Here is a 24,361-nt window from a genome sequence, read left to right as displayed (position 1 = left end):
CCAATAGCAGGAGAACATCCCTGCGGGCCCAGGTAGCTTTGGTTGGTACCACTCACATTCCTAATCCTTTCAGGACAGAAAACCCAAAGCAGGAGAGCAGTTTGTGCTTTGACCTCCAGCTCACTTTGCCACACAGGCTCCACTTCATGGTGTTCCACACCGAGGAGTTCCACGACGTGCTGAGGATCTGGGACGGCCCCGTGGAGAACGGCATCCTGCTGAAGGAGCTGAGCGGCTCCAGCCTGCCTGCCGACGTCCACAGCACCTTCAACTCTCTCATCCTGCAGTTCAACACCGATTTCTTCACCAGCAAGCAGGGCTTTGCTGTTCAGTTCTCAGGTGGGCTTGGCCTCCTTCCCAAACTCAGCTTTGCTGCCGAGTGGTTTCAGGTCGATCTCCGAAGCGCTGCCGGCGAGCAAACGATTTGGTATTGAGCACATTGCAGGAGCTGTGCAATCTTCAGCCCTTTCTGCTTGGCTGCCTTTGGGTGCAGACTGCAAACAGAGCAAAACTCCTGTCCTTTGTCCTTGCAGTGCAGGTGAATTCAGGGCTCCACTCTGCCTACAGTCACCTTCACAGGGGTGGACTTGGCAGCAAGACGGAGAGCGCTGCGTCGCGGAATGCACAATAAGGAGCTACAGATATTTTCTACCGCGCTCCCACAGGTCCCTTAGAGACACCAGGATGCAGGGCAGCTTTCCCCCTGGGCTTTCTGAGAGCCCTTGGTCAGTGGTCTCTGCAAGCCAAATCTCTGTAAAAAAGAAAACATCCCTCAAATTGGATCCCCTGAGAGGCAGCTCACAGAGAGCTCTGCGGGCCGGGGGGATGGCACCGCTCGCGGCAGCGCGACGTGGGATGCAGCTGCAATCTGTCCTTGCCTGAGTCCTGGCTGCTGCTGCCTAAGACTCAGCCTTGCAAGCACATTAATTTCAGTTCTATCAGGCTCATATATTTCAATATCCACACAGAGGGTTCCTGCATGCAGGCTTTCACTGACCTGGCCAGGAAAAGCAACCAGCAGATGTCTGGTTCGGAGATGGTAGTAAACAGGGAGGCTGTTGGGTGAGTGACACTATGACCTCCCTGGGACTGGAGCACACCTAAAGGCTTGTGTTGTCTCTGCCAAGCTTTTGCCCATAGGTTTGTGCTCAGGGTGCCTTTGCACGGCCAGGAGAGCAGGCCAGCTTGTTGTGCTGGGTACAAGACCTTCTGGGAGGAGCAAGGGGTAGAAGACCTCTGGGGCTAAGCAGGAGAAGAGGGAGAGCTTTGTGTCACCCCGCACGGCTCTGCTGTGTCCTCTTTCTTTGCCAGGCTCGTGCCTCAGCCTGCCAGGGAGGACCAGGCTGGGCTGCTAACTTGCTTATCTTCAGTTGCACAGCAAGAGAGAGAGGGATTTCCTCTGGCTCTTTTAAGAAGAGCTTTCTCTAAACTGCCTAGGTGTAATAGACTCTCATCAACTTAGCAGGAAATAAGCTCTGCTCCACTGCCTGAGACGGGGCTGGTCTTCATTGAATGCTCCTGCTCAAAGCCTTTGTTCACAAGGTGTGACTAAGTAGTCAGACCTAAGCTCAGAAGTAGACAGTTTGGGATCTTGTGAACTTTAATGATCTATATAAGCTCACAAAACTTCCATTACTCCAGGACTTCCCACGCCGTTAAGTCGTTGTAGAGCTGACAGCCCTTGAGCTCCAGCAGCAGCGGAGCTGTGCTGCCTACCCCCAGCTGAGAAGGGAGCTGAAGGGGTCAGCTCAGACCTCAGAGAGCTGCAGAAGGCAGACTGGGAGGGGGAGCTGCCTCTCTTAAAGGTCAGGCTGGCTGCTTCACGAGGCTGAGGGCTAAATTTCTCTGGCACTCAGGGCAGGGGGAAAGGGCGAGCGGATTAGTAGGGTCTGCGGCGTGTGCCTGACACGGAGGCGTACAAAAGCACCCTGCACGAGCAGTGGCTGTCTGGGCTGATTAAGTAAACATGCAGTGTGCACAATTACCCATCAAACTTGCACTCTGTGTAGAGCACTTGAACCTGTTGTTCCCCAGAGCCTTTGCCAGCTGGAGTGGCAGATGCTGGGAGCGCAGCAAAAAGCCAGGTTGGGGCGGGGAGCGGGGGGATGCGTGGCAAGGAGGGGAGGTGGAGAGGGAAGTCATTGCTTGGGTAGCTGTGTAAGGACACACTCTAAGCACAGCCAGGATTAAATAGAAATGCCTGAAATCTCTCTTCTTTCATCCTCTGCAGTTTCCACTGCCACTTCCTGCAACGACCCAGGGATTCCCCAGAACGGGAGCCGGAGTGGGGACAGCAAGGAGGCTGGGGACTCCATCATCTTCCAGTGCAACCCAGGATATGCCCTGCAAGGGGAGGCCAAGATCACCTGTGTGCAGGTTGAGAACAGGTTTTTCTGGCAACCAGACCCTCCCTCCTGCACAGGTATGACCACACATCCATCCTCTCATTGCACAGCTCCCTTGCCCTGCTTCGTTGCAAGGCTCTGGAGTCTGGTGGGGATCAGTCTGAAGAGCTCTGTGACCAGGGCTGTGTGGCTCAGGTTGCTGTCTCAGAGAACTACTCACAGAATCATGGCATTGGTCTTGGTTGGAACAGCCCTCTAAGATCATCCAGTCCACCCATCAACCCAACACCACCATGGCCACTAAACCATGGCACCAAGTGCCATGGCCACAGGTTTCTTGAGCCCCTCCAGGGATGGGGACTCCACCACCTCCCTGGGCAGCCTGTTCCAGTCCCTGACCACTCTGTCAGCTTTTCCTAATCTCCAATCTAAACCTCCCCTGGCACAATTTCAGGCCCTTTCCTCTCATTCTATCCCTTGGTGCTAGGCAGAACAGAGTGAATCCCACCTCAGGTTTATCCCCAGAGTGTCTGGGACAATGAGAATCTAGTTCATGCTGGAAGCTTACAGGCCATACAGCAATGAAGGTGATGATATTTAGCCTGCCAAGTCAAAATGAAAGAGGATTCTTTAAACCTCAGGTTGGTGGAGAGGATTGGGGTCATGGTGAAGAGTTTCTGCATGAGGAGACAGAAAATTCTGTCACAGCCAGAACCCTCTGACATTTCCTTTGAGCTCATAAAGTCCTAAAAGAAGCTTAGAGAAGTGATTCCTTTTATTATGCCCAGGAAAAAAAAGAAATCATGGAATGGTAGGGGGTTGGGAGGAACCTCTGGAGCTCATCCAGTCCAACCCCCTGCCAGAGCAGGATCACCCAGGACAGGTCACACAGGAATGCATCCAGGTGGGTTCGTGAAAGTCTCCAGGGAAGGAGACTCCACAACCTCTCTGGGCAGCCTGCTCCAGGGCTCCAGCACCCCCACAGCAAAGAGGTTCCTCCTCATAGTGAGGTAGCAGCCTGGGCTAGTGGGAGGTGTCCCTGCCCATGGCAGGGGGGTTGAAACTGGATGATCCTTGAGGTCCCTTCCAACCCAACCCATTCCATGAATCTGTGATCTGCTGTGGCACCTTTTAAGCCTGACAGAGCCAGGCCTTTTAGTCTTCCCAGGGCTGTCATGAGCTTAACCAAACCCTGCTGTTGCTCTTCGTGCCCAGCTCATGCTCCCAGGGAGTTTTCTTTCACACCAGCAGCTGAGCTCTCGGTCCCTTCGGCGGGGTGCAGCCGATGCCTTCATCTGGCTGTGAGATGAATTCCCATGGCTCCAGCTCTAATTTGACTTGGAGATGTTGTGTTGGGGCCTTTGTTTTTTTGACAGAAGCCTGGCAGTCTTGTTTCAGGGAGTCATAAGCCCTGTGGAAAAGCTGAGAGCAGTGTCTGTCTTGCTCCTTCCCTCTCTTCAGTCACAAAGGATTTGGAGGAGTACTGAGTGGCCAAGCAGGAGCAGTTTCCTCGTCACTGTAGGAAGCTGTTCAGTCAGAGCTGCAGTGGGGAGCAGGGTTTCATCTAGGGCTTGGGGGGGGGGAGTGGGTTGTGTTATTTAGCATTTCAAATATCTCCACACATCTTTAGTGTACAACTTCTGCAGTCCCTGCACAATGTGGGCTGAGCAGGCAACCTCAGCTGAAGCAGCCCCCAGAGGTTTGGGCTATTTGAAGTCTGTCTCCTGACCCAGCTGCCAGCAGCTGTGGAAGGACCAGTTCCTAGCTGAAGTCCTTTGGAGACCATGGGTGGGATTTTCAAAGAAATCAGAGGGTGTTGAGCAGCCATCTCCCTCAGGCTTTACAAAATGAGTCTCCACACTCTGGTTGCTTCTCAATTTTCCCCCTTGGTGTTAGGGGAAGAGGAAGAAGAATGTTGGAGGAAGAGAAACGAACCCTAAAGGTGCAGGCAGATGGACACAGAATAGATGCTTGTGGTTCTTCCAGGCTCTTGCCTGCTTCTCAGAGCCCCATCAGACAGCTTTGAATCTGCCTCTCTGTCCCCTTGTCTGTCCATCTTTCTCCCCTCCTCCCCCCCTATGCCTCCTCTCCCGTTTCTGGCATCCCCCTGAGGCACAGTCTCATCCCTTTGCTTGGTTGCCTTCAGCTCCCTGCGGAGGTATCCTGACGGGGCCGGCAGGAGTGATCCTGTCCCCGCAGTACCCAGAGCCCTACCCACCAGGGAAGGAGTGTGACTGGAAGCTGACTGTGTCCCCTGACTATGTCATCGCCCTGGTCTTCAACACGTACGTAGCCGAGGGCTGGCTGGCTCCGGCTGGGGGACTGCCTGCGGGGACACGGAGGGCTCTGGGCCACTGCCTGGGGGAGCTGGGTCTGAGCGTGGGTCCTTCCCCCCCTGGAGCAACAAAAGCAAACCTGCCAGCACTGCCCCACAGTCCTGGGTAATCTGTTCTCAGGTGGCACCTTCATTGGGAGAAGCATTGCAGTGTTTTGGTTGGCAAAGCCCTTTAAGATCCCCCAGTCCAAGCATTCTCTCCCTGTGCCAAGCCTGGTGCTAAACCGTGGCCCTCAGCACCACATCTCTGCCTCTCTGAAACGCCTCCAGTGGTGGGGATTCAATCAGCTCCCTGGGCAGCCTGTGCCAGTGGCTGAGAACCCACTCAAGGAAGAAATTCCTCCTAATGTCCAACTAAAACCTCCTCTGGTGCATTCCCTCTCCTCCTGCCAGCAGCATGTTTCAGCTGCAGCTCCTTTTCACTTGGTTCTCCAGAGCATGACCTTGGAGCTGCTGCACCACCCTGCAGCAGCCCTGGCTGCCACCTCTGTGCTCTGGACTGGATCACCACTCCTCTATTCCTTACCTGTGGAATGCAGACAGAGCTGTCCTGTGCTTGGCTGGGGAGCTGGCCTGGGGCAGGAGCAGTCTCTCAGCCCTGTGGCTCTAAAGCCCATCTGGACCACACTCAGTTGATCTCCAGTCCTGTACCACGCTCACACTTCAAGCACTTTTCCTTTGGTTTCACAGCTTCAGTTTGGAGCCTGGCTATGATTTCCTTCATATCTATGATGGACCTGATTCACTCAGCCCCCTGATTGGAAGCTTTTATGGTTCCCAGCTGCCAGAGAGGATAGAGAGCAGCAGCAACAACCTCTTCCTCGCCTTCCGGAGCGACGCCTCGGTCAGCAACACGGGATTTGTGATTGACTACACAGGTAAGAGCTGCCCAGGGCTGCCCCTGGCCCAGCCAGCACCTGGTGGGGGTTACCTGCCCTTCATCTCAGCTTAAACCACCAAGCTGGCCCAAAGAGGAAAAGCTCTAGAGCCTGTGGAAACCTCTCTTGTTTCGCTGCCAAAGAGGAATAACCCTCTGCAGCAGGGCCTCCACCACCTCCCTGGGGAACCTGTTCCAGTGCTCCACTGCCCTCATGGTAATGATCTTCTTCCTGATGTCCAATCCAAATCTCCCCTGCTCCAGTTTCAATCCCTTCCCCTCTTCCAGTCACCACAAGCCCTTGTAAAAAGCCCCTCCCCAGCTTTCTTGTAGGTTCCCTTCTGGTACTGGAAGGCTGCTCTAAGGTCCCTGCAGAGTCTTCCCCAGCCCCAAGTTTCTCAGCCTGTCTTGGTAGGAGAGGTGGTCTGACCCTCTGATCATCTTTGTGGCCTCCTCTGGACCCTCTCCAGCAGGTCCATGTGCTCCTTCTGTTGAGCTGGACACAGCACAGCAGGTGAGGTCTCAGCAGAGCAGAGCAGAGGGGCCAGAATCACCTCCCTCCATCTGCTGTCCACTCTGCTTTTGATGCCAGACATCACCTGTGAGGGAAACACTGTGAGCTACCAGGGCTTTGTAGTCCTCTTCTGGTGATGTTTGGGGGGGGATGAAAACAAAGCCCAGCTGCCATCTGTCGCTTGCTCCTTGGAACCCTGCATCTGCCCTGGCACTGGCACTGCCTTGCTAGCCTGGAGCTGCAGCGTGTGGGGTGAATTTCAAACAGCCTCAGCACTGGGTTGGATGTTGTTCCAGGGGCAGTGGCTCTTCAAGAGCAAGTTGTCCTCTGGGGCCAGGAGAAATGGAGGAAACAAAGAGAGGAGAACCAATCTGCCTTTTATTATGCCTTTTGATTGTGGGTAGAGCCTGCCCCTGAGAGGCAAGTGGGAGTGGAGCAACCCCATCCAAAGGGGTTTGAGGGCAGCTCTTCAGCCAGGCAGTTTCCCAGTCTGGCCACACAGATCCCCTCCCCCAGCAGGATTTCTGAGAGGGGAACACAGATCTTGTGCTCTGCACCAGTGGTGTGCTGGCAGCTCTGCAGCAGTGACAAATCAAAGCAAGGGTCCCAACAGAACCAAAGAATGGTTTGGGTTGGAAGGGACCTTTCAAGCTCACCCAGTCCAACCCCCCTGCAGTCAGCAGGGACCTCTGCAACTAGAGCAGGCTGTCCAGAGCCCCCAAAAAGCCCAACCAGGAATGGTTCCAGGGATTGACTCAATGATTTTAAAGGTCTCTTGGGACATCTCCCACCTCTCTGGGCAACCTGGGCCAGGCTCTCACCACCCTCAGTGTAAAACATAACTCTGGTTGGTGTAACTGGGATGAGTTGGAGCATCCCTGGTGAGCAGATGAGCTGCCTGGGATGCCAAGGCTACACCTGGGCTTGGAGCTCCTGATGAAATTTGTCCTCTCTTCAGTATCTGATGACTGTGGGGGAAGAGTAGCTTCCAGACAATTTCTCTTGGGGTTGCTTTAGGGCTTAGCTGTCAGTAAAGGGGGTGTGTGTGTGTGTGTGTTTGTGTGTGCACAGATGTGTGTGTGCACAGATGTGGAGCTCATGATAGACTTAGAATCATAGAATTGTCAGGGCTGGAAGAGACCTCAAGGCTCAGCCAGTTCCAACCCCCCTGCCATGGCCAGGGACACCTCACACTAGAGCAGGTTGCTCACAGCCACCTCCAGCCTGGCTGCAAACACCTCCAGGGATGAGGCTTCCACCACCTCCCTGGGCAACCTGTGCCAGGCTCTCACCACCCTCATGGGGAACAACTTCTTCCTAACATCCAATCTGAATCTTCCCACTTCTAGTGTTGCTCCATCCCCCCCAGTCCTATCACTCCCTGACAGCCTCAGAAGTCCCTCCCCAGCTCTCTTGTAGCCCCTTCAGATACTTTGTGGACCACAACTCCCTAGCAAAGCTTTTGTCAAGTGTGGAGATGAAAGCCTGACCTCTGGGCTGGGAGCTGATGCAGGCTTTGAGCTTTCCTTGGGAAAGGAGAGGGGAAGCACAGAAATTTCTGCTTTGTGTGTGAACTAATGAGCCAGTTCTCATGGCAGTTTGGTCTTGACTCTTGTAACCATTTGGCAGCCTGGCTCCATGTTAATTGGGACATCAGGGTAGAGTCCTCCATCTCTGAAGTGCCTGAGTGAAAATAAAACCTTCGTTCTGAACGGGCAAGCTGTGCTCTGCTCACTTCACAGCCCAATAAATCAAGCTGTGGCTTCCCCCACATCCCTCCAGGAGCCTTTTGCAGTCACCACACCCCCAAGATCCTTGCTTAAAGTTGAGCTCCTGCCTCCCTTTGCAGCCTGCTGCTGAGGAGCTTTGGGGGCAGTTCGGCTGCAGAGGAGCAGGGGAGAGGAGCAGGACTGGGGTGTCAGGATGCATCTTCCTCAGAGGCTGGTCATATCCCCCAAGGCACAGACCCTCCAGGGAGCAGAAAGGGTCAAGAATGGGGAAGCAGTGACAGAAGCAGCAGGGCTGTGGCTCAGCAATCGGCCAGCAGCCTTTTGTTTCAGCCCTCGACAGAGCGGCTGCAGCCCTGCAGCCCTGGGGTTTTCAAAGCAAGAGCAGAGGCTGAGATCAAGCACATGGCTGAGACATCTGACAGCCATGTGGGAGGCTGACTGGCAGGTTGAAGTCACATCAGCTTGTGAGATGAAAGGCAGGGAGACCGTTCAAAACAACAAGAGAAGCAGAGAGTGGTCAGGGGGAAGCCGCTGGGTGCAGCTTCCTCTGTGGAAGCCTCCACAAGGCAGCATTAGCAACTGAGAGGAGGGGAGGCTTGTGGAGTGGAAAAGGGGTTGGGAGCAGCAGCAGGAGCATTTACACTTGCAAATGGCTGGGGTGTGACAGAGGACCCTGGGCCATGCAACCACATCTTCAGTGCTCTCTGGCTGACTGATGCCCAGATGCAATTTGTCAGCTCTGTGGGCTGTGCTGAGCAGCCTGTGCAGGGATTCTGTGCAGTCAGGGTGGGGAGATGCTGGAACAGGCTGCCCAGGGAGTTTGTGGATGTGCCCTCCCTGGAGGTGTTCAAGGCCAGGCTGGATGAGACCTTGAGCAACCTTGGGCCTGTGGGAGCTGTCCTTGCCCATGGCAGGAGGGTTGGAACTGGATGACCTTTAAGGTCCTTTCCAACCCAAACCATTCCATGAACCTTTGAAGGAAACCCACCAGAACCTTTGAAGGAAACCCACCAGCTGCTACAAGCTGCAGCAGCAGCAAGCTGAGCATCACCCCAGGGCCACACATCCCTCCTGCTGCATCCATTCCACACCTATTCCCTCTCTGCAGCTTGAGGGCAGTGAAGCAGCTAAGCATGGACCTTAAAGCTGCCTGCCCCTTCCCCACTAAGCAGCTTCCACCTCTGCAGCCTGTGGTGGTCTGGGAGGAGCACCAAGGGCTTGACCAGGCTGTGCCTCTCAAAAGATGGAACTGGTGTTCTGGGAGAATCCTGTGGCTTCTCTTCTGCTGGGAACATTTCACATCCTTCTGTACCCTTTTCATAGAATCAATAAGGTTGGAAAAGACCTCAGAGATCAGCAAGTCCAAGTAAGTGTGGTTGCTGTAGTTTGGTGTCACAGCTGCCTGACCAGAGGAAACCCCTCTGGCCCTCAAGACCTTGTATCATAGAATCAACCAGGTTGGAAAAGATCTCAGAGGTCATCAAGTCCAACCTGTGACCCAATCCCTAACACCTCCTGACAGCTAAACCCTGGCTCCAAGTGCCACATCCAATCCCTTTTTGAACACCTCCAGAGATGGTGACTCCAGCACCTCCCTGGGCAGCACATCCCAGTGGCCAATCTCTCTTGCTGGGAAGAACTTCTTTCTAAGATGAAGCCTGAACTAACCCCTGGCACAGCTTGAGACTGTGTCCTCTTGTTTTGGTGCTGGGTGCCTGGGAGAAGAGACCAACACCCTTCTGGCTACAACCTCCCTTCAGGTAGTTGTGGGCAGCAATGAGGTCTCCCCTGAGCCTCCTCTTCTCCAGGCAAAGCAACCCCAGCTCCCTCAGCCTCTCCTCCCAGGGCTGTGCTCAGGACTTCTCCCCTTCACCTGGATCACTGCTAACAGTCCAGCTAGGAAGGAACCCATCCAGCCCATCCCTTTTTCCACTGCAAACAAAGAGGCCAAAGCAAGATCTGGGAGGGTGTGGAGGTGGGGGGAGGATGAGGGGGGGGGCTGGGGGTGTTTTACTGTTTTCTGTTTCTTTCTCCACCCTTTCCCCCAATCCTGGAAGCTCCATGATTTAATGCTTAAACACATTCTAATTGTTCACAGCCCCACTGCTCTCAGAAAAGCCCTCATCTTTAATGAGCAATTTCCACATGACAAAAGAGCAGGATTAATCAAAGCCTCTAATTATATTTCATGCAGGGGAAGGGAAGGGGGAAGAAAAAAAAAAGGGGGAAAAAAAAAGCACCCCCAAAAATAACCAAAAAGAAGAAAGCTCTCAGATGAAGAAGGAGAAGGAAAGAAAGCTCCAAGTTCTGACAGCTCTCTAGTCTTTGCTGGGATTTTCATATGTAAATGGAGTTTTTAACTCTGCAGGGCCTAGTGAGCAGAGAGCAAAATGCCTTCATCTTGCCTAACTGCTGGTAATCACTTTGCCCTAATTGCAGCCAGGCTGCACATCTGGAGAGGCAGCAAGCAGCCAGCACGTGGCCCAGAGTGCTGCCCTGGTGAGAGCAGACAGCTCCTCAGCCAGGGGTGCCAGGGAGGTGAGGGCAGCAGATGTGGCACAGCTGGAATGTGTTGGGCCCCCGGGCTGGGTTTCTCTGCCCCTGGGTTGTGAATTTCCTGCCTGAGAAAGGGCAGGAGTGCAGGTAGTGAAAGCTTCCATGGACTCATGGAATGGCTTGGGTTGGAAGGGACCTCAGGGATCATCTACTCAACCTCACTGCCAAGGGCAGGGACACCTCTCAAACTAGACTCAGCTGCTCCAGGCTTCAGGCAACCTGATCTTGAACACCACCCTGGGGAGAAGGCAGCCACAGCCTCCCTGGGCAGCCTGTGCCAGAGTCTCACCACCCTCATACTTGAAGAGCTTCTTCCTCAGCTTCAGTCTAACCCTGCTCTGCCTCAGCTTCAAACCATTCCCCCTTGTGCTGTTGCAGCACACCCTCACTGGAGGTGTTTAAGAAGAGACTGGATGGGGTGCTTGGTGCCATGGTTTAGTTGATTAGATGGTGTTGGGTGATAGGCTGGACTCAATGACCTCAAAGGTCTCTTCCAACCTGGTTTATTCCATTCCATTCAGTCCTCCTTCTTGATGAGATTTTGGGTGCCAGTAGATGTGTGTATGAAGCAAGATCTTCCTTCTTCCAGTCTGCTTGCCCTGGAGCTGAGCATCAGAGGACAGACCACCCCAGAATCTGATCCATCTGGATTCCCCAGATTCAGCAGCATGAAGGGAATGCTTGTCAGGGATTGGCACAGGCTGCCCAGGGAGGTGGTGGAGTCACCATCACCAGAGGTGTTTAGGAAGAGCCTGGATGGGATGCTTGGTGCCATGGTTTAGTTGATTAGATGGTGTTGGGTGATAGGTTGGACTGGATGATCTCAAAGGTCTTTTCCACCCTGGTTGATTCTATTCTATTCTTGTTACTCAGGCTGCCCAAGGAGGTGGTGGAGTCACCATCCCTGCAGGTGTTCAGGAAAGCTGTGGCCATGGCACTTTGGGCCATGGTTTAATGGCCATGGTGGTGGTGGGTCGATGGTTGGCCTTGGTGATCCTGGAGGTGCTTTCCAACCAAACCAATCCTCTCAGGTCTACGAAATCCCAACTCTGCAAATGGTCTCTTTGGTGTCCTTCAGGGAGATTCTCAGATGGGAAAAGCCCAGGCCCACAGCATAGACCATACCTGCAGAGCAGCTGCATCAGCTCATGAAGGCCTTGGCCACCTTCTCTTGCAGAAAACCCCCGGGAGTCCTGCTTTGACCCTGGGTCCATCAAGAACGGCACACGGGTGGGCACGGACCTGAAGCTTGGCTCTACCATTACCTACTACTGTGATGGGGGGTATGACATTGAAGGGGTCTCCACCCTGACCTGTGTGATGGGAGAGGATGGCAAACCCACCTGGAACAAACCTCGACCTACCTGCACAGGTGAGTCCCAGCCTGGCCTTGAGACCTTGCAGCCGGAGCTGCAGCACCGGGAGGGGAGAAGGGACGGAGGGCAGCTGGGGACGGCTGGGGCTGCAGAGGCAGCTGGGGCAAAGGTGGATCTCAAAGCAGCAGGGGGAAGGCTGGTGCCTCCAGGCAGGCTTTGGGAAGGGTGCAGTCAGTGATTGCCCTCCTGCCTTTCTCTTGCAGCTCCCTGTGGTGGGCAGTACACAGGCTCTGACGGCGTCGTGCTCTCCCCCAACTACCCCCAGAACTACAGCAGTGGCCAAGTCTGCCTCTACTCCATCGTCGTGCCAAAGGACTACGGTATCTGGCTGGGCAGCACTCTGCTTGGGGTTGGGTTTCTGCTGGAACACAGCAGTAGAAGTCCATGCATGAATGGAGAGCAGGGTGATGGGAAGGCAGTGGCACTGCTGGGTGCTCTTCCTGCTTTGCAATGGAACCCTGGAACAGGCTGCCCAGAAATGCGGTGGAGACATTCAAGATGAGACTTGCTGTGGCCCTGGGCAGCCTGCTCCAGCTGGAGCTGTCCCTGCTGACTGCAGAGGGGTTGGACAAGATGCCCTTGGGGGGTCCCTTCCAGCCTGGTGCAGTCTGTCCCTCAGGGAGATTGGGAATTTCCTGCCTTTCCAAAGCTGTCAAAGCTGAGGAGGGCAAAGAAAACAAACCCTCCCCACCCCCCAGAAAAAACCCCAAGCAGCAGCATCTTGCTTCCACTTCCTTCAGCAGAAAATAATTCATGGTGATTAATGCCAGCAGCAGACTCAGAGGACCTCTGGAGTAAAAAGCTACTTACCATAAAGAGGAGCTGAGTGTGGTGCTAAGCAATCTGGCTGTGCAGAGCAGCACAGAAAGGCCTCCTTCTGTGGATGTGCAGCTATGGTGCTTGTGACTCATCTTTGGGGTTTTATAAATCATGGACTCTGGGAATGGTTTGGGTTGGAAAAGCCCTCTGGGATCAGCCAGTCCAACCATCGACCCAACACCGCCATGGCTGCTAAACCCTGGCCCCAAGGGCCGTGGCCCCTCCAGGGCTGGGGACTCCACCACCTCCCTGGGCAGCCTGTGCCAACCCCTGGCCACTCTTGCAGTGAAGAATTTGCTCCTCGTCTCCAACCTAAACCTCCCCTGGTGCAACTTGAGGCCATTTCCTCTCATTCTATCACCCAATGCTAGGGAGAGACCAACCTCACCTCACTGCAAGCTCCCTTTGGGGAGCTGTAGAGAGCAAGGAGGTCTCCCCTCAGCCTCCTTTCCTCTCGACTAACCAACTCTGGAAGCAAAGAAACTTTTCCTAATCTCCAACCTGCCCCTCCCCTGGCACATTTCAGGCCATTTCCCCTCCTTCTAGGGAGAAGAGACCAACCCCTACCATCCAGCAATCAGATACTTGAAAGCAGGAACATTGAGCTTGATCTCCAGAGGTCCTTTCTGACCTCTACCATTCTGTGATGTGCAGGGAGCAGAAAGAGCATTGCAGTGGGAATGGCATTCTGGAGGGAGGGAGACCACTTTGGTGTTCCTGCCTGGCTGTACCTGGTCCCAACCCTTATGGACCATGCATGAACAATCATAGAATCATGGAATTGCCAGGGTTGGAAGGGAGCTCAAGGCTCAGCCAGTCCCAACCCCCTGCCATGGGCAGGGACACCTCACACCACAGCAGGTTGCTCACAGCCACCTCCAGCCTGGCTGCAAACACCTTCAGGCATGAGGCTTCCACCACCTCCCTGGGCAGCCTGTGCCAGGCTCTCACCACCCTCATGGGGAACAACTTCTTCCTAACATCCAATCTGAATCTCCCCATTTCTAGTTTTGTTCCATCCCCCCCAGTCCTGTCCCTCCCTGACACCCTCCAAAGTCCCTCCCCAGCTCTCTTGGAGCCCCCTTCAGATCCTGGACTCCCTTAAGATACTGAAATCCAGTGTGAATCCATTCCCTTGACCAGGACAAGTTCTCATCTCATCTAGTCTTCCTGCCTCCTCTCTCCTTGCAGGAGGAGTGCTGATGGTGATAAGATCATTGATTCTATATATTTTAATTCTCTTTTCAAGAACCTCTTCATCTGGATCCAGAGGGGGGAAAACCCAACAGACCCAGAGGCACTTCAAGCCAGCCTCTCTCTTTGTGTGGCCTCCCAAGTGCTGCTTCATTTTTGGTCCTTGAAGGCAAGGGATGATCAATGTTGGAGGAGGCTCTGAGGCAGCTGGCTGGGCCTCAGTGTTGCTTAACATATTTCCTTGTTTGAAGGGAATTTAAAGCTCTGAAAGAGCACTTGCTCTGACAGCTCTGGCAGGTGAAGGTCTCTGAATTCTGGTGCTTGATGCTGCTTCTCAGTGCCTTCTATCGATCCAGGCAGTCCCTGTGGTCCTCTCAGCTGTTTGTGATTTCTTTTGCTAAGATAGCAAGGTGTGAAAGGAGGCTGCTGTGCTCAGGCAGCAGCTCTGAGCTCCTCTCACTCCAGTTGCCCTTCTGCCTGGCGGGCATCTGGGTTGCCATCTGAGCTCCTGCATCTGCCTGAGGATGCACAGCGCTGCTCTCCTACCCCTCCCTTCCCCCATTTTCACCTCTTCTGCTGTGGCTGATTCATAGCTTCATGGAATGGAGAAGGTTGGAAGGGACCTTGAAGATCACAGAATCATTCAGGTTGGAAAAGACCCTTGGGGTCATCAAGTCCAACCATTAACCCTACTCTACCGAGTTCACCCCTGAACCATATCCCCAAGCACCACACCTGAATGACCCTTAAACATCCCTCCCATCTCCAAAGGTCTTTCCTTAGGTTGGGAGGGACCTCAGAGATCATCTGCTCCAACCCCCTGCCATGGGCAGGGACACCTCCCACCAGCCCAGGTTGCCCAAGGCCTCATCCAGCCTGGCCTTGAACACCTCCATGGAGAGGGCATCCACATCCTCCCTGGGCATCCTGTGCCAGTGTCTCCCCACCCTCACTGCAAAGGATTTCTTCCTCCTCTCCAGTCTCAATCTGCCCTCCTCAAGCTCCAGCCCATTCCCTCTCACCCTCTCACAACCAGCCCTTGTCAAAAGTCCCTTCCTGGCTTTCTTAATATTGTCTTAAGAAACAAAATACCTGGAGGGCTACACAGGCTTGAGCTGCAAGCCTGACTTTCACCTGCAGTGGGATGCCAGCTAAATGAGTTTCTCTTCTCCACCTGCTGCCTTTCAACAGCTTCATTTAAAACAAAGAGGGAGGAAAAAAAACCTCTACCAGGGCCTGGTTTGCATCCCCCTTCCCACATCCCCAGGGCAGCAGGGGCTGCTATCAGCACTCCTTCAAATCTTCCCAGCATCAAAAGCTGAATGTGCAGGAAACCAATGTCAGAGCTGGGTGGATGATGAAGTTCCCAGCAAGAGACCTCTCAGCTTGTGGAACAGCAACTGGGCACTCACAGCTAAGCTGGGAGAGGAGACAAAGGGGAGGGGAGGGGTGGGGGAATCGTCTAAGTGCAGATTTGGGAGGCCAAAGACCTTTTATTGTAGCCTGGAAAATCAAGAGGAGTAACTGGAGTCTCTTTGCTCTAGCTGAAGGAAAGGGAAAAGAGCTCTGAGCCTCTTAATGTGGTTTTCTCCTTTCAGCAAAGCTCTGCCTGCTCCTGGCTGCATCCTGGGGGGGTGTGGTGAGAGCCAGGGCTCTGCACGGCTCCCTTGTAGGCAGGCAGGCTTAGGGCTGACTGCTGATGAAGTCAGGAGTATCCTCCCTCCCTAGTACTCTTCCTCCTCCCCACAGCGGTTTTCCTCCCCCCCAGAAGTCTTTCTCCCCCCCCCAAGCAGTCCTCCTCCCTGCCCCTAGCAGTGTTCCACCCCTCCAAGCAGTCTTCTTCCTCCTTTAGTACTCTTCCTTCCCCCCCAAGCAGTCTTCCTCCCTACCTCTAGCAGTCTTCCACCCCTCCAAGCAGTATTCCTCCCTTAGCAGTCTTCTTCCTCCCTTACCAGTCTTCTTCCTCCCTTAGCAGTCTTCCTTCCCCCCCCCCCCCAAAGATCAGTCTCCCTCCCCTCTTTCCCCCTTCTTTCCCCCTTAGCAGCCTTCTTCCCTCTCCAGCAGTCTTCCTCCTTGCCCAGAGGGCTCCAGCCCAGCGCTGAGGCTCTTTAGGGCAGGGGTTGTTGCCCAGGTCAGGTTTGGAACGACCCCAACCCCATCAGGAGCCTGCTTGGTGCCAGAGGTTCCATACAAACCATGACCAATGATGAGCAAGAGGAGAAACTCCCCACCCTGGGCTGTGGGGGCAGGGAGCTAGGATGATTCACTGCAGGATGCTGTTGGGCCTGTGAATCAGTGTGAAAGCCTCCTGGCAGCAGAAGACAGGGGGAGGCTGGGTGCTGCTTCTGTTATGCCAACCTTGTAGATAAATAAATCCTTCCCACTTTCCAGAGCTGTCACTCAGCCCCACTTCCATCCTCAGCAAGCTCCTGGAATAATTCACCTGCAGTGCTGTGTCCAGCTCTAGAGCCCACAACACAAGGAGGAGGTGGAGCTGCTGGAGAGGGTCCAGAGGATGCTCAGACAAAGATGATCAGAGGGCTGGGGAACCTCCCCTGTGGGGACAAGCTGAGAGAGCTGGGGCTGTTCAGCCTGGAGAAGAGAAGGCTCCAGGGAGAGCTAAGAGCAGCCTTCCAGTACCTGAAGGGGGCTACAGGAGAGCTGGGGAGGGACTTTTGACACAGGCTGGGAGTGATGGGATGAGAGGCAATGGCTTGAAGCTGGAGCAAGGGAGATTTAGGTTGGACATCAGGAGGAAGTTCTGCACAAGAAGAGTGGTGAAACACTGGAACAGGTTGCCCAGATGTGGTTAAAGCTCCATCCCTGGAGACATTAAACATCAGCTTTGATGTGGCCCTGTGCAGCCTGCTCTAGCTGGAGGTGTCCCTGCTGCCTGCAGGGGGGTTGGCCAAGATGCCTTTTGAGGTCCTGGCTGGGTGATGCTGACAGCATCCTGCTGCCTGCCCTGACCCAAGCTCCCTCTCTTCACAGTGGTCTTCGGGCAATTTGCCTTCTTCCAGACCGCTCTCAACGACATCATCGAAGTCCATGATGGCCCCAACCAGCACTCCAGGCTCCTCAGCTCCCTCTCAGGCTCTCACACAGGTAGGGGATGTGTCCCTGCTGCTGCTGGGGCCCAGCCTGCACCGAAGACCATGCTGTGTGCAGCCCCTTTGGGTGGCCCCTGCTGTAACCTGTTTCTCTCTCTCCTTTCTCCTCACCCAGGGGAATCATTACCCTTGGCTACCACCAACCAGATCCTCATCAAGTTTAGTTCCAAGGGTCAGTCTACAGCCAAAGGTTTTCATTTTGTCTACCAAGGTGAGTACAGCTGTGCTGCTGTCTTCTGGAGATGCCCTCAGGTTGGGCCTGAGATCCTGGTCAAAACCACAAGTGAGGTTTTGAACCATCCTGAGCTGCTTGTGGCAGCTCTGGCTCCTTACATGCTTTGAGGGACTTGGTTTGGTGGTGACCTGGTGCTGCTGGCTTGACAGTTGGACTCTGTGATCTCAGAGGTGATTCTCTGCTCTGTGATTCTCTGCTCTGTGGCTTTGACCCTCCTGATTCTGCCCCTGCCTGCCATGCTGTGCTTTATCCTTTGGGCTGGAGGTGTCTCCTCCAGCTGCACTGTAGGGGAACTCCAGGTCCAGCTGCTCACACAGAAGGTTGATGGAGTTGAGCATCTTTCAGATCAGCTCATCCTGAGCATTTGAAGGAAAAAAATTCTTCACTCTGAGGGTGCCCAAGCCGTGGACCAGGCTCCCAAGAGACCTTTTGGAGTCTCCTCTGGAGACTTTCAAAACCCACCTGGACACTGTGAGCCTCTGCAGCCTGCTCTGGGTGGCCCTGCTTTAGCAGGGGGCGTTGGGCTGGATGATCTCTGGAGGTGCCTTCCAGCCCCTTCCCTCCTGTGATTCTGTGTGTGGGTGAAATGCCAGAGGAGATGAAGGTTATTTTGGGAGCAGTGGACTTGCAGGGCTATCTTAGGAACTTCATCTTCAGACCTTCCATTTTTCACTCAGCCTCAAGCCTCCCACATCCCAGGATTAGTCAGCAGAGGGATCTCATGGAATCATGCCCTGAGTAGATAGCAAGAGACTCATGCCCAAGGAATTTCTTCCCCAGTGGTGTTTTAGCACACTCCTGGCTGTAAGCAGCTGAACTCTTGTCTGGCAGCTCTGTGAAACCCTTCCTGTGTGTCACAGGCTTAGGGCTCCTGCTGTCAGGCCCCTTGATCCTTTCAGTCACAGCTTGGGTTGCATTGGGTGAGTCCCACTTGGAGCTTTTGAAGCAGTAAACAGAAAAGTGATGCACAGGTTGGTGGGAAAACAGAAGGAATCCCTCCCCCTCCTGCTCTGGCTGCTCCTCTGGGGTTCAGCCAGGCTTTGATGTGCACCTTCAAGTGCAAACAGGCAGCAGGGGCAGCCCTGTGGCTCCTCCAGGGGTGGAGGGAAGCACGGCTTGGATTTTGTAGCACTCAGAGATCTGTGCTCTTCAATTTCTGCCTGGTTACTGCAAACCACCCGCAGGAAGCCAGGAAGATTTCAGCAGGGCAAAGGCTGGGAGGAAATCTGAGACGGTGACCTCCTCCCTCCTGCATGCTGGTTAGGAGCTGCAGGCTCCTCAGTCCCTCACTGGGCACAAACGAGCTCACAGGAGCCAGCCCTGGGTGCGAGCTGGCTGCAGCCAGGCTCTCTGGCAGCTCTCATTCTCACAGGAGCAAGGAGCTCTGTCTCTCCCCCAGCCTGTGGCACACACAAATGGCAGGGTCCCAGCAGGTGAAGGAGTCAGCAGCTTAAAGCAGCCTGGAGAGCAAAGCTGCAGTGTCAGGGCTGTCCTCAGGGTCTTTTCCATGGTCTGGAGATGCAACCAGACCCCACCATGGCCATGGCTGGACTCAGCCTCTCTCTGTGCTTTAGCTACCATCAGACCCCACCATGGCCATGGCTGGACTCAGCCTCTATCTGTGCTTTAAGCTACCATCAGACCCCACCATGGCCATGGCTGGACTCAGCCTCTCTCTGTGCTTTAGCTACCATCAGACCCCACCATGGCCATGGCTGGACTCAGCCTCTCCCTGTGCTGTAGCTACCATCAGCCCCCACGATGACCATGGCTGGACTCAGCCTCTCTCTGTGCTTTAGCTACCATCAGACCCCACCATGGCCATGGCTGGACTCAGCCTCTCCCTGTGCTGTAGCTACCATCAGCCCCCACGATGACCATGGCTGGACTCAGCCTCTCTCTGTGCTTTAGCTACCATCAGACCCCACCATGGCCATGGCTGGACTCAGCCTCTCTCTGTGCTTTAGCTACCATCAGACCCCACCATGGCCATGGCTGGACTCAGCCTCTCTCTGTGCTGTAGCTACCATCAGACCCCACCATGACCATGGCTGGACTCAGCCTCTCTCTGTGCTTTAGCTACCATCAGACCCCACCATGACCATGGCTGGACTCAGCCTCTCCCTGTGCTGTAGCTACCATCAGCCCCCACCATGACCATGGCTGGACTCAGCCTCTCTCTGTGCTTTAGCTGCCATCAGACCCCACCATGGCCATGGCTGGACTCAGCCTCTCTCTGTGCTGTAGCTACCATCAGACCCCACCATGACCGTGGCTGGACTCAGCCTCTGTGCTTCAGACACAGCCAGCCCCCAGCTCTGTCTTTCCCCTGCCTCTCCCCGTTTCCAAGCCATTTCTCCTAACCACTTGTCGCTTTCTCTGCCTTTGTTTTCCCCCTTCCCCCCCGTCCCCCCCGCTGGCAGCGGTGCCCAGGACCAGCGCCACGCAGTGCAGCTCGGTGCCGGAGCCTCGCTACGGGCGGCGGCTGGGCAGCGACTTCGCGGTGGGCGCCGTGGTGAGGTTCGAGTGCAGCGCTGGCTACGCCCTGCAGGGCTCCCCGGCCATCGAGTGCCTCACCATGCCCGGCGCCCTGGCGCAGTGGAACGTCTCGGTGCCCACCTGCCTGGGTAGGTGTCCTTGCGGCTAGGGGGCTGGGAGCACCGAGGGCAGGGCAAGCCCAAGCAGGCTGGGGGGTGGTGAGGGAGAGGGGGGAGAGGGGGAGAGAGAAGGGGATGAGGTAGAGAGAGAGGGGAATGAGGTTGAGAGAGAGGGGGATAAGGTAGGAGAGAGAGGGGAATGGGGTTGAGGAGAGAGGGGAATGGGGTTGAGGAGAGAGGGGAATGGGGTTGAGGAGAGAGGGGAATGGGGTTGAGGAGAGAAGGGAATGGGGTTGAGGAGAGAAGGGAATGGGGTTGAGGAGAGAAGGGAATGGGGTTGAGGAGAGAAGGGAATGGGGTTGAGGAGAGAAGGGAATGGGGTTGAGAGAGAGGGGGATGAGGTAGGAGAGAGGGGAATGGGGTTGAGGCAGAGGGGGATGGGGTTGAGAGAGAGGGGTGGGGGGGGGGTGGGCAGATGTTTGGAAGGTCCTTCCACCTTCAAGCCTTCCTTTGTTCCTCTCAGTGCCCTGTGGTGGGAACTTGACGGAACGCAAAGGAACCATCCTGTCCCCTGGCTTCCCTGAGCCCTACCTCAACAGCCTCAACTGTGTGTGGAAGATAACAGTGCCAGAAGGAGCAGGGATCCAGGTACAGTGCTAGCAGCATGGGCTAGAGAGGACTCCCAGTGTCTGCTGCAGTGTCTTGGCCTGGAAGGGACCTCAAAGATCCTCCATCTACATCTCTCCTATGCAGAAAGGCTGAGAGACCTGGGGGTGTTTAGTCTGGAGAGGAGAAGGCTGAGAGGAGATCTGATCAATGCCTATAAACACCTGAGGAGCAGGGGCAGATGAAGGTGCCAGGCTCTTTTGGGTGGTGCCCAGTGATAGGACAAGGAACCACAGGTACAAGCTGGAAGCCAGGAGGTTCCACCTCAACATGAAGAGAAACTTGTTTGGTGTGAGGGTGCTGGAGCCTTGGAGCAGGCTGCCCAGGGAGGTTGTAGAGGTTCCTCCTCTGAAGATCTTCAAAACCTGTGTGCCTTCATCAGAAGACAGAGTCATTAAGGTTGGAAAAGCTCCTTAAGATCAATCAGCAAGTCCAGCCAGCAACCCAACACCACCATGCCCACTAAACCATGGCCCAAAGTCTACAGGTGTTTGAACACCTCCAGTGATGGAGAGCAGCCCAGAGGGGATGGAGAGCAGCCCAGAGGGGATGGAGAGCAGCCCAGAGGGGATGGAGAGCAGCCCAGAGGGGATGGAGAGCAGCCCAGGGGGGGATGGAGAGCAGCCCAGAGGGGGATGGAGAGCAGCCCAGAGGGGATGGAGAGCAGCCCAGAGGGGGATGGAGAGCAGCCCAGAGGGGGATGGAGAGCAGCCCAGAGGGGGATGGAGAGCAGCCCAGAGGGGGATGGAGAGCAGCCCAGAGGGGATGGAGGGCAGCCTAGAAGTGATGGAGAGCAGCCCAGAGGGGGTGAAGGACAGCCCAGAGGAGATGGAGAGCAGCCCAGAGGCAGGGTGATGGCCTCAGAGCTGGACCACAGCTGCTGCACAGCCTGCCCCATTCACCTGAGCTCCACTTCCCCGGTCACCTGCTTCTGTGTGTGAGATGCTCTCAGTTATTAAACCCAAAGCAAGCAGCAGTTTACCCTCATTTTGTACAACAATTAAAGGTTAAACAACTGTAAATCAGAGGAGGAGGTGAAATTAAAGCTTTCTTGGGCAGCAGCAAGTCACTAGCAGGATTTTTATGTAATCAGTGTACGAGCTGGCACTTTGGCCATGAATTATTCATTCCTGTAGCAAAAAACCTTCCAGAGTGAATTAATTTATGTACATGGTGGTAAATAGATGCAGATCCCTCGTGAATCCACTTGTCAGGCTGGAATTAGGACCTTAAAGAATGTTTATTCCATGGAGCTGGGGGCTGGGTGGGGAGGGGAATCAATAATTTAGGGGATGTAAGAGCACACAAAACGCACACCCTCGGCCCACGGTCTCTTGCCACGCTGTAAATCACAGCAGGGCTGTGATGGGGCAGGCTGGGAGGTGCTGACTTGGGCAGAGGGATCAGAAATGGTCCTGTAGGAGCCCCTCCAGTTCCTGCTAGGTGAGCTCCCACTTAGATTTGAGGGGGCAGGACCTTTATGCCCTGCTTTGTTATTCAGAGGAAAGCCAGGAGCAAAAAGGTTGGAACGGCAGAAATGATAATCAGGGAATGGTAGGGGTTGGAAGGGAGCTCTGGAGATTATCCAGTCCAATATTCCCCTGCCAGAGCAGGATCACCCAGGGCAGGTCACCCAGGAGCACATCCAGGTGGGCTTTGAAAGTCTCCAGAGAAGGAGACTCCACAGCCTCTCTGGGCAGCCTGCTGCAGGGCTCCAGCACCCTCACAGCAAAGAAGTTTTGCTGAGATTCCAAACCCTCCCCCCCCAGCCACTCTGCTCCTGGGCAAGCTGCTGTGGGTGCCCTGCTTTAGCAGAGGCTTGGACTGGATGGGCTCCAGGGCTTCCTTCCACCTCCACCATGCTATGATTCAATGATCTGCCCAGGGAGGTGGTGGAGTCCCCATCCCTGGAGGTGTTCAGGAGGGGATCGGACCTGGCACTTGGAGCCATGGTTTAGTAGTCATGAGGTGCTGGGTGGCAGGTTGGGCTGGATGATCTCTGAGGTCTTTTCCTACCTTACTGATCCTATGAAACCTCCCTGGCTGCTCTGCTGACCTCTCAGCTTCCTCCACACCCCCCTGGCAGTGGGGCAGGACAACTGCGTGCCAGGAGACGAAGCCTTTCCTTTGGGACCAAGTCAGCAGCGCTGCTCCTGATTTCTCTTTGGGGGTCCTTTGACTGAGTTCATTGAGCTCAGAGGAGTGCTTGGAGGTATCCAGCGGTGGGAAATGTCCTCTAAAGCTCCCAGATTGGAGCTGGTTTTATCCAGCTCCTCTTGGCTCGCTCTCTGAGGTTTGCTGTCTGCCTCTCTCTCAGGGCTCTTTCACTACACTTGATCTACAGCACAGCTGATTTTTTTTTAATGAGCCACTGAATGCTTTGAACTCCCAGCCTTCAGGAATAGAGGCAAGGATCCATTGTCATGGTAATCAAGGGAAACAAATCTCTGCAATTACCTGGAGAGCTGTGCTGAAGCGGAGGAGCTGCGCTCCTCAGCTCTGGCTGCAGGTTTGTTGGCTCTCAGGATGTTCCTCCTGCATCGATGTTCTCACTAATGGAGTCAAGTGACTTTGTTAAGCTTCCAAGCCGTGTGGGGCACGGCAGGGACGTTGGAAATGCCCCTTGAGTGGTCTGGTTAAAAGCTGAGAAACAAGGCAAGGGCAGAAACCTCAGAGGAGTAAGTGAGGACTGCTCAATGGATTAGGCTGAGGGAGCTTGGATCGTTCAGCCTGGAGAGGAGAAGGCTCCAGGGGGACCTTAGAGCTGCCTGCCAATAGCTGAAGGGAGCCTCCAGGAAGGCTGCAGAGAGACTTTTCCTGAGGGTTTCTAGAGACAGCACAAGGGGGAATGGTTTGAAGCTGAGGCAGAGCAGGGTGAGACTGGAGCTGAGGAAGTTCTTCAGTAGGAGGGTGCTGAGACTCTGGCACAGGCTGCCCAGGGAGGTTGTGGCTGCCTCCTCCCTGGGGGTGTTCAGGGCCAGGCTGGATGAGGCCTTGAGCAGCTGAGTCTGGTTGAGAGGTGTCCCTGCCCTTGGCAGAGGGTTTGGAGTGGGTGGTTAAAGAAATCTTGTGGATTAATGAGGGGTTCTTGGCTCTTCTTTAGCTGTTGGGTTAATGGTGTTTGCTTTTCTTTGAAAGTGCTGCAGAAGTCCTCAGGGATTTCTCAAGGCAGGGGGGGGAAATATTCTCAGCTTCTCTGCTGCTGTGAAATTCCAGGAGCTCTGCCCTGTAGCAGCAGGAAATAGAAGGAAAAGGTCTCCCCTCAGCCTCTTTTCCTCCAGGCTGAACACCCCCAGTTCCCTCAGCTGCTCCTCACCAGACCTCAGCTCCAGATCCTTCCCCAGCTGCGCTGCCCTAGTTCAGACCTGCCCCAGCACCTCAGTGTCCTTCTTGGAGTGCTGGCATCATGCTGGCAGGAGCTGTGCTGCCACTTTTGCCTTTCTTCTCTTCAGATCCAGGTGATCAGTTTTGTCACTGAGCAGAACTGGGATTCCCTGGAAGTGTTTGATGGAGGAGACAACACAGCCACCATGCTGGGAAGCTTCTCTGGTAGGTGTTCACCATCATGGGCTGTGTGTCCTGCTCACCTCAGCTGCACTCCAGCAAGGACACCAAATCGAATCTGTGCTGAAGTACTTTGGAAACCTGGAAGAGACTTGTGTGCTTACAGGAGAATCAAATGCTTTGAGCTGGGAATTTGACTCTTGTCTTCCTGCACAGAGTGCTGACAGAGCACCCTCAAAGAGAAAAGCAGGCTGGGGAGGTTTGGCTTTTTGTGCAGAACCCCCCTGAGCACTTCCACAGCCTGGAGGGGGGCAGCTCCCACAGCACTGCAGAGTGAGGTGGGGTTGGCTCAGACCGCTGCAGCTTCCCCCAAACCTGCCTGAATTGCACCAAAATGGGTGAAGGGCTACAAAACAACCCTTCTGCTTGGCAGAGGGGGGCTGTGGCTTTCAGCAGAGCGCAGCAAGCAGCCCAAGAGCTTGTAAAGCTCTCAAACAGCAGAG

At 54.8% G+C, this 24,361-nt stretch overlaps 1 protein-coding gene across 1 annotated transcript in view; it reads left to right on the top strand.

Annotated features, from left to right (window-relative positions):
- CSMD2 (CUB and Sushi multiple domains 2) overlaps positions 1 to 24,361 on the top strand; it is a 316,793-nt gene that overhangs the window by 278,840 nt on the left and 13,592 nt on the right. Inside the window, exons 25-35 of the mRNA XM_054170896.1 lie at positions 137 to 339; positions 2,231 to 2,422; positions 4,492 to 4,630; positions 5,371 to 5,558; positions 11,535 to 11,729; positions 11,937 to 12,053; positions 16,738 to 16,851; positions 16,972 to 17,067; positions 19,515 to 19,718; positions 20,212 to 20,336; positions 23,807 to 23,903. Of these exons, the coding sequence (XP_054026871.1) occupies positions 137 to 339; positions 2,231 to 2,422; positions 4,492 to 4,630; positions 5,371 to 5,558; positions 11,535 to 11,729; positions 11,937 to 12,053; positions 16,738 to 16,851; positions 16,972 to 17,067; positions 19,515 to 19,718; positions 20,212 to 20,336; positions 23,807 to 23,903 (1,670 nt within the window). The remainder of the gene's footprint in view (positions 1 to 136; positions 340 to 2,230; positions 2,423 to 4,491; positions 4,631 to 5,370; positions 5,559 to 11,534; positions 11,730 to 11,936; positions 12,054 to 16,737; positions 16,852 to 16,971; positions 17,068 to 19,514; positions 19,719 to 20,211; positions 20,337 to 23,806; positions 23,904 to 24,361) is intronic.

The sequence above is a fragment of the Dryobates pubescens genome, chromosome 20, assembly GCF_014839835.1.
Source record: "Dryobates pubescens isolate bDryPub1 chromosome 20, bDryPub1.pri, whole genome shotgun sequence".
NCBI classification, from domain to species: domain Eukaryota; kingdom Metazoa; phylum Chordata; class Aves; order Piciformes; family Picidae; genus Dryobates; species Dryobates pubescens.
The sequence above is the reverse complement of the archived record's forward strand: the minus strand, read 5'-3'. Positions and strand labels throughout refer to the sequence as shown.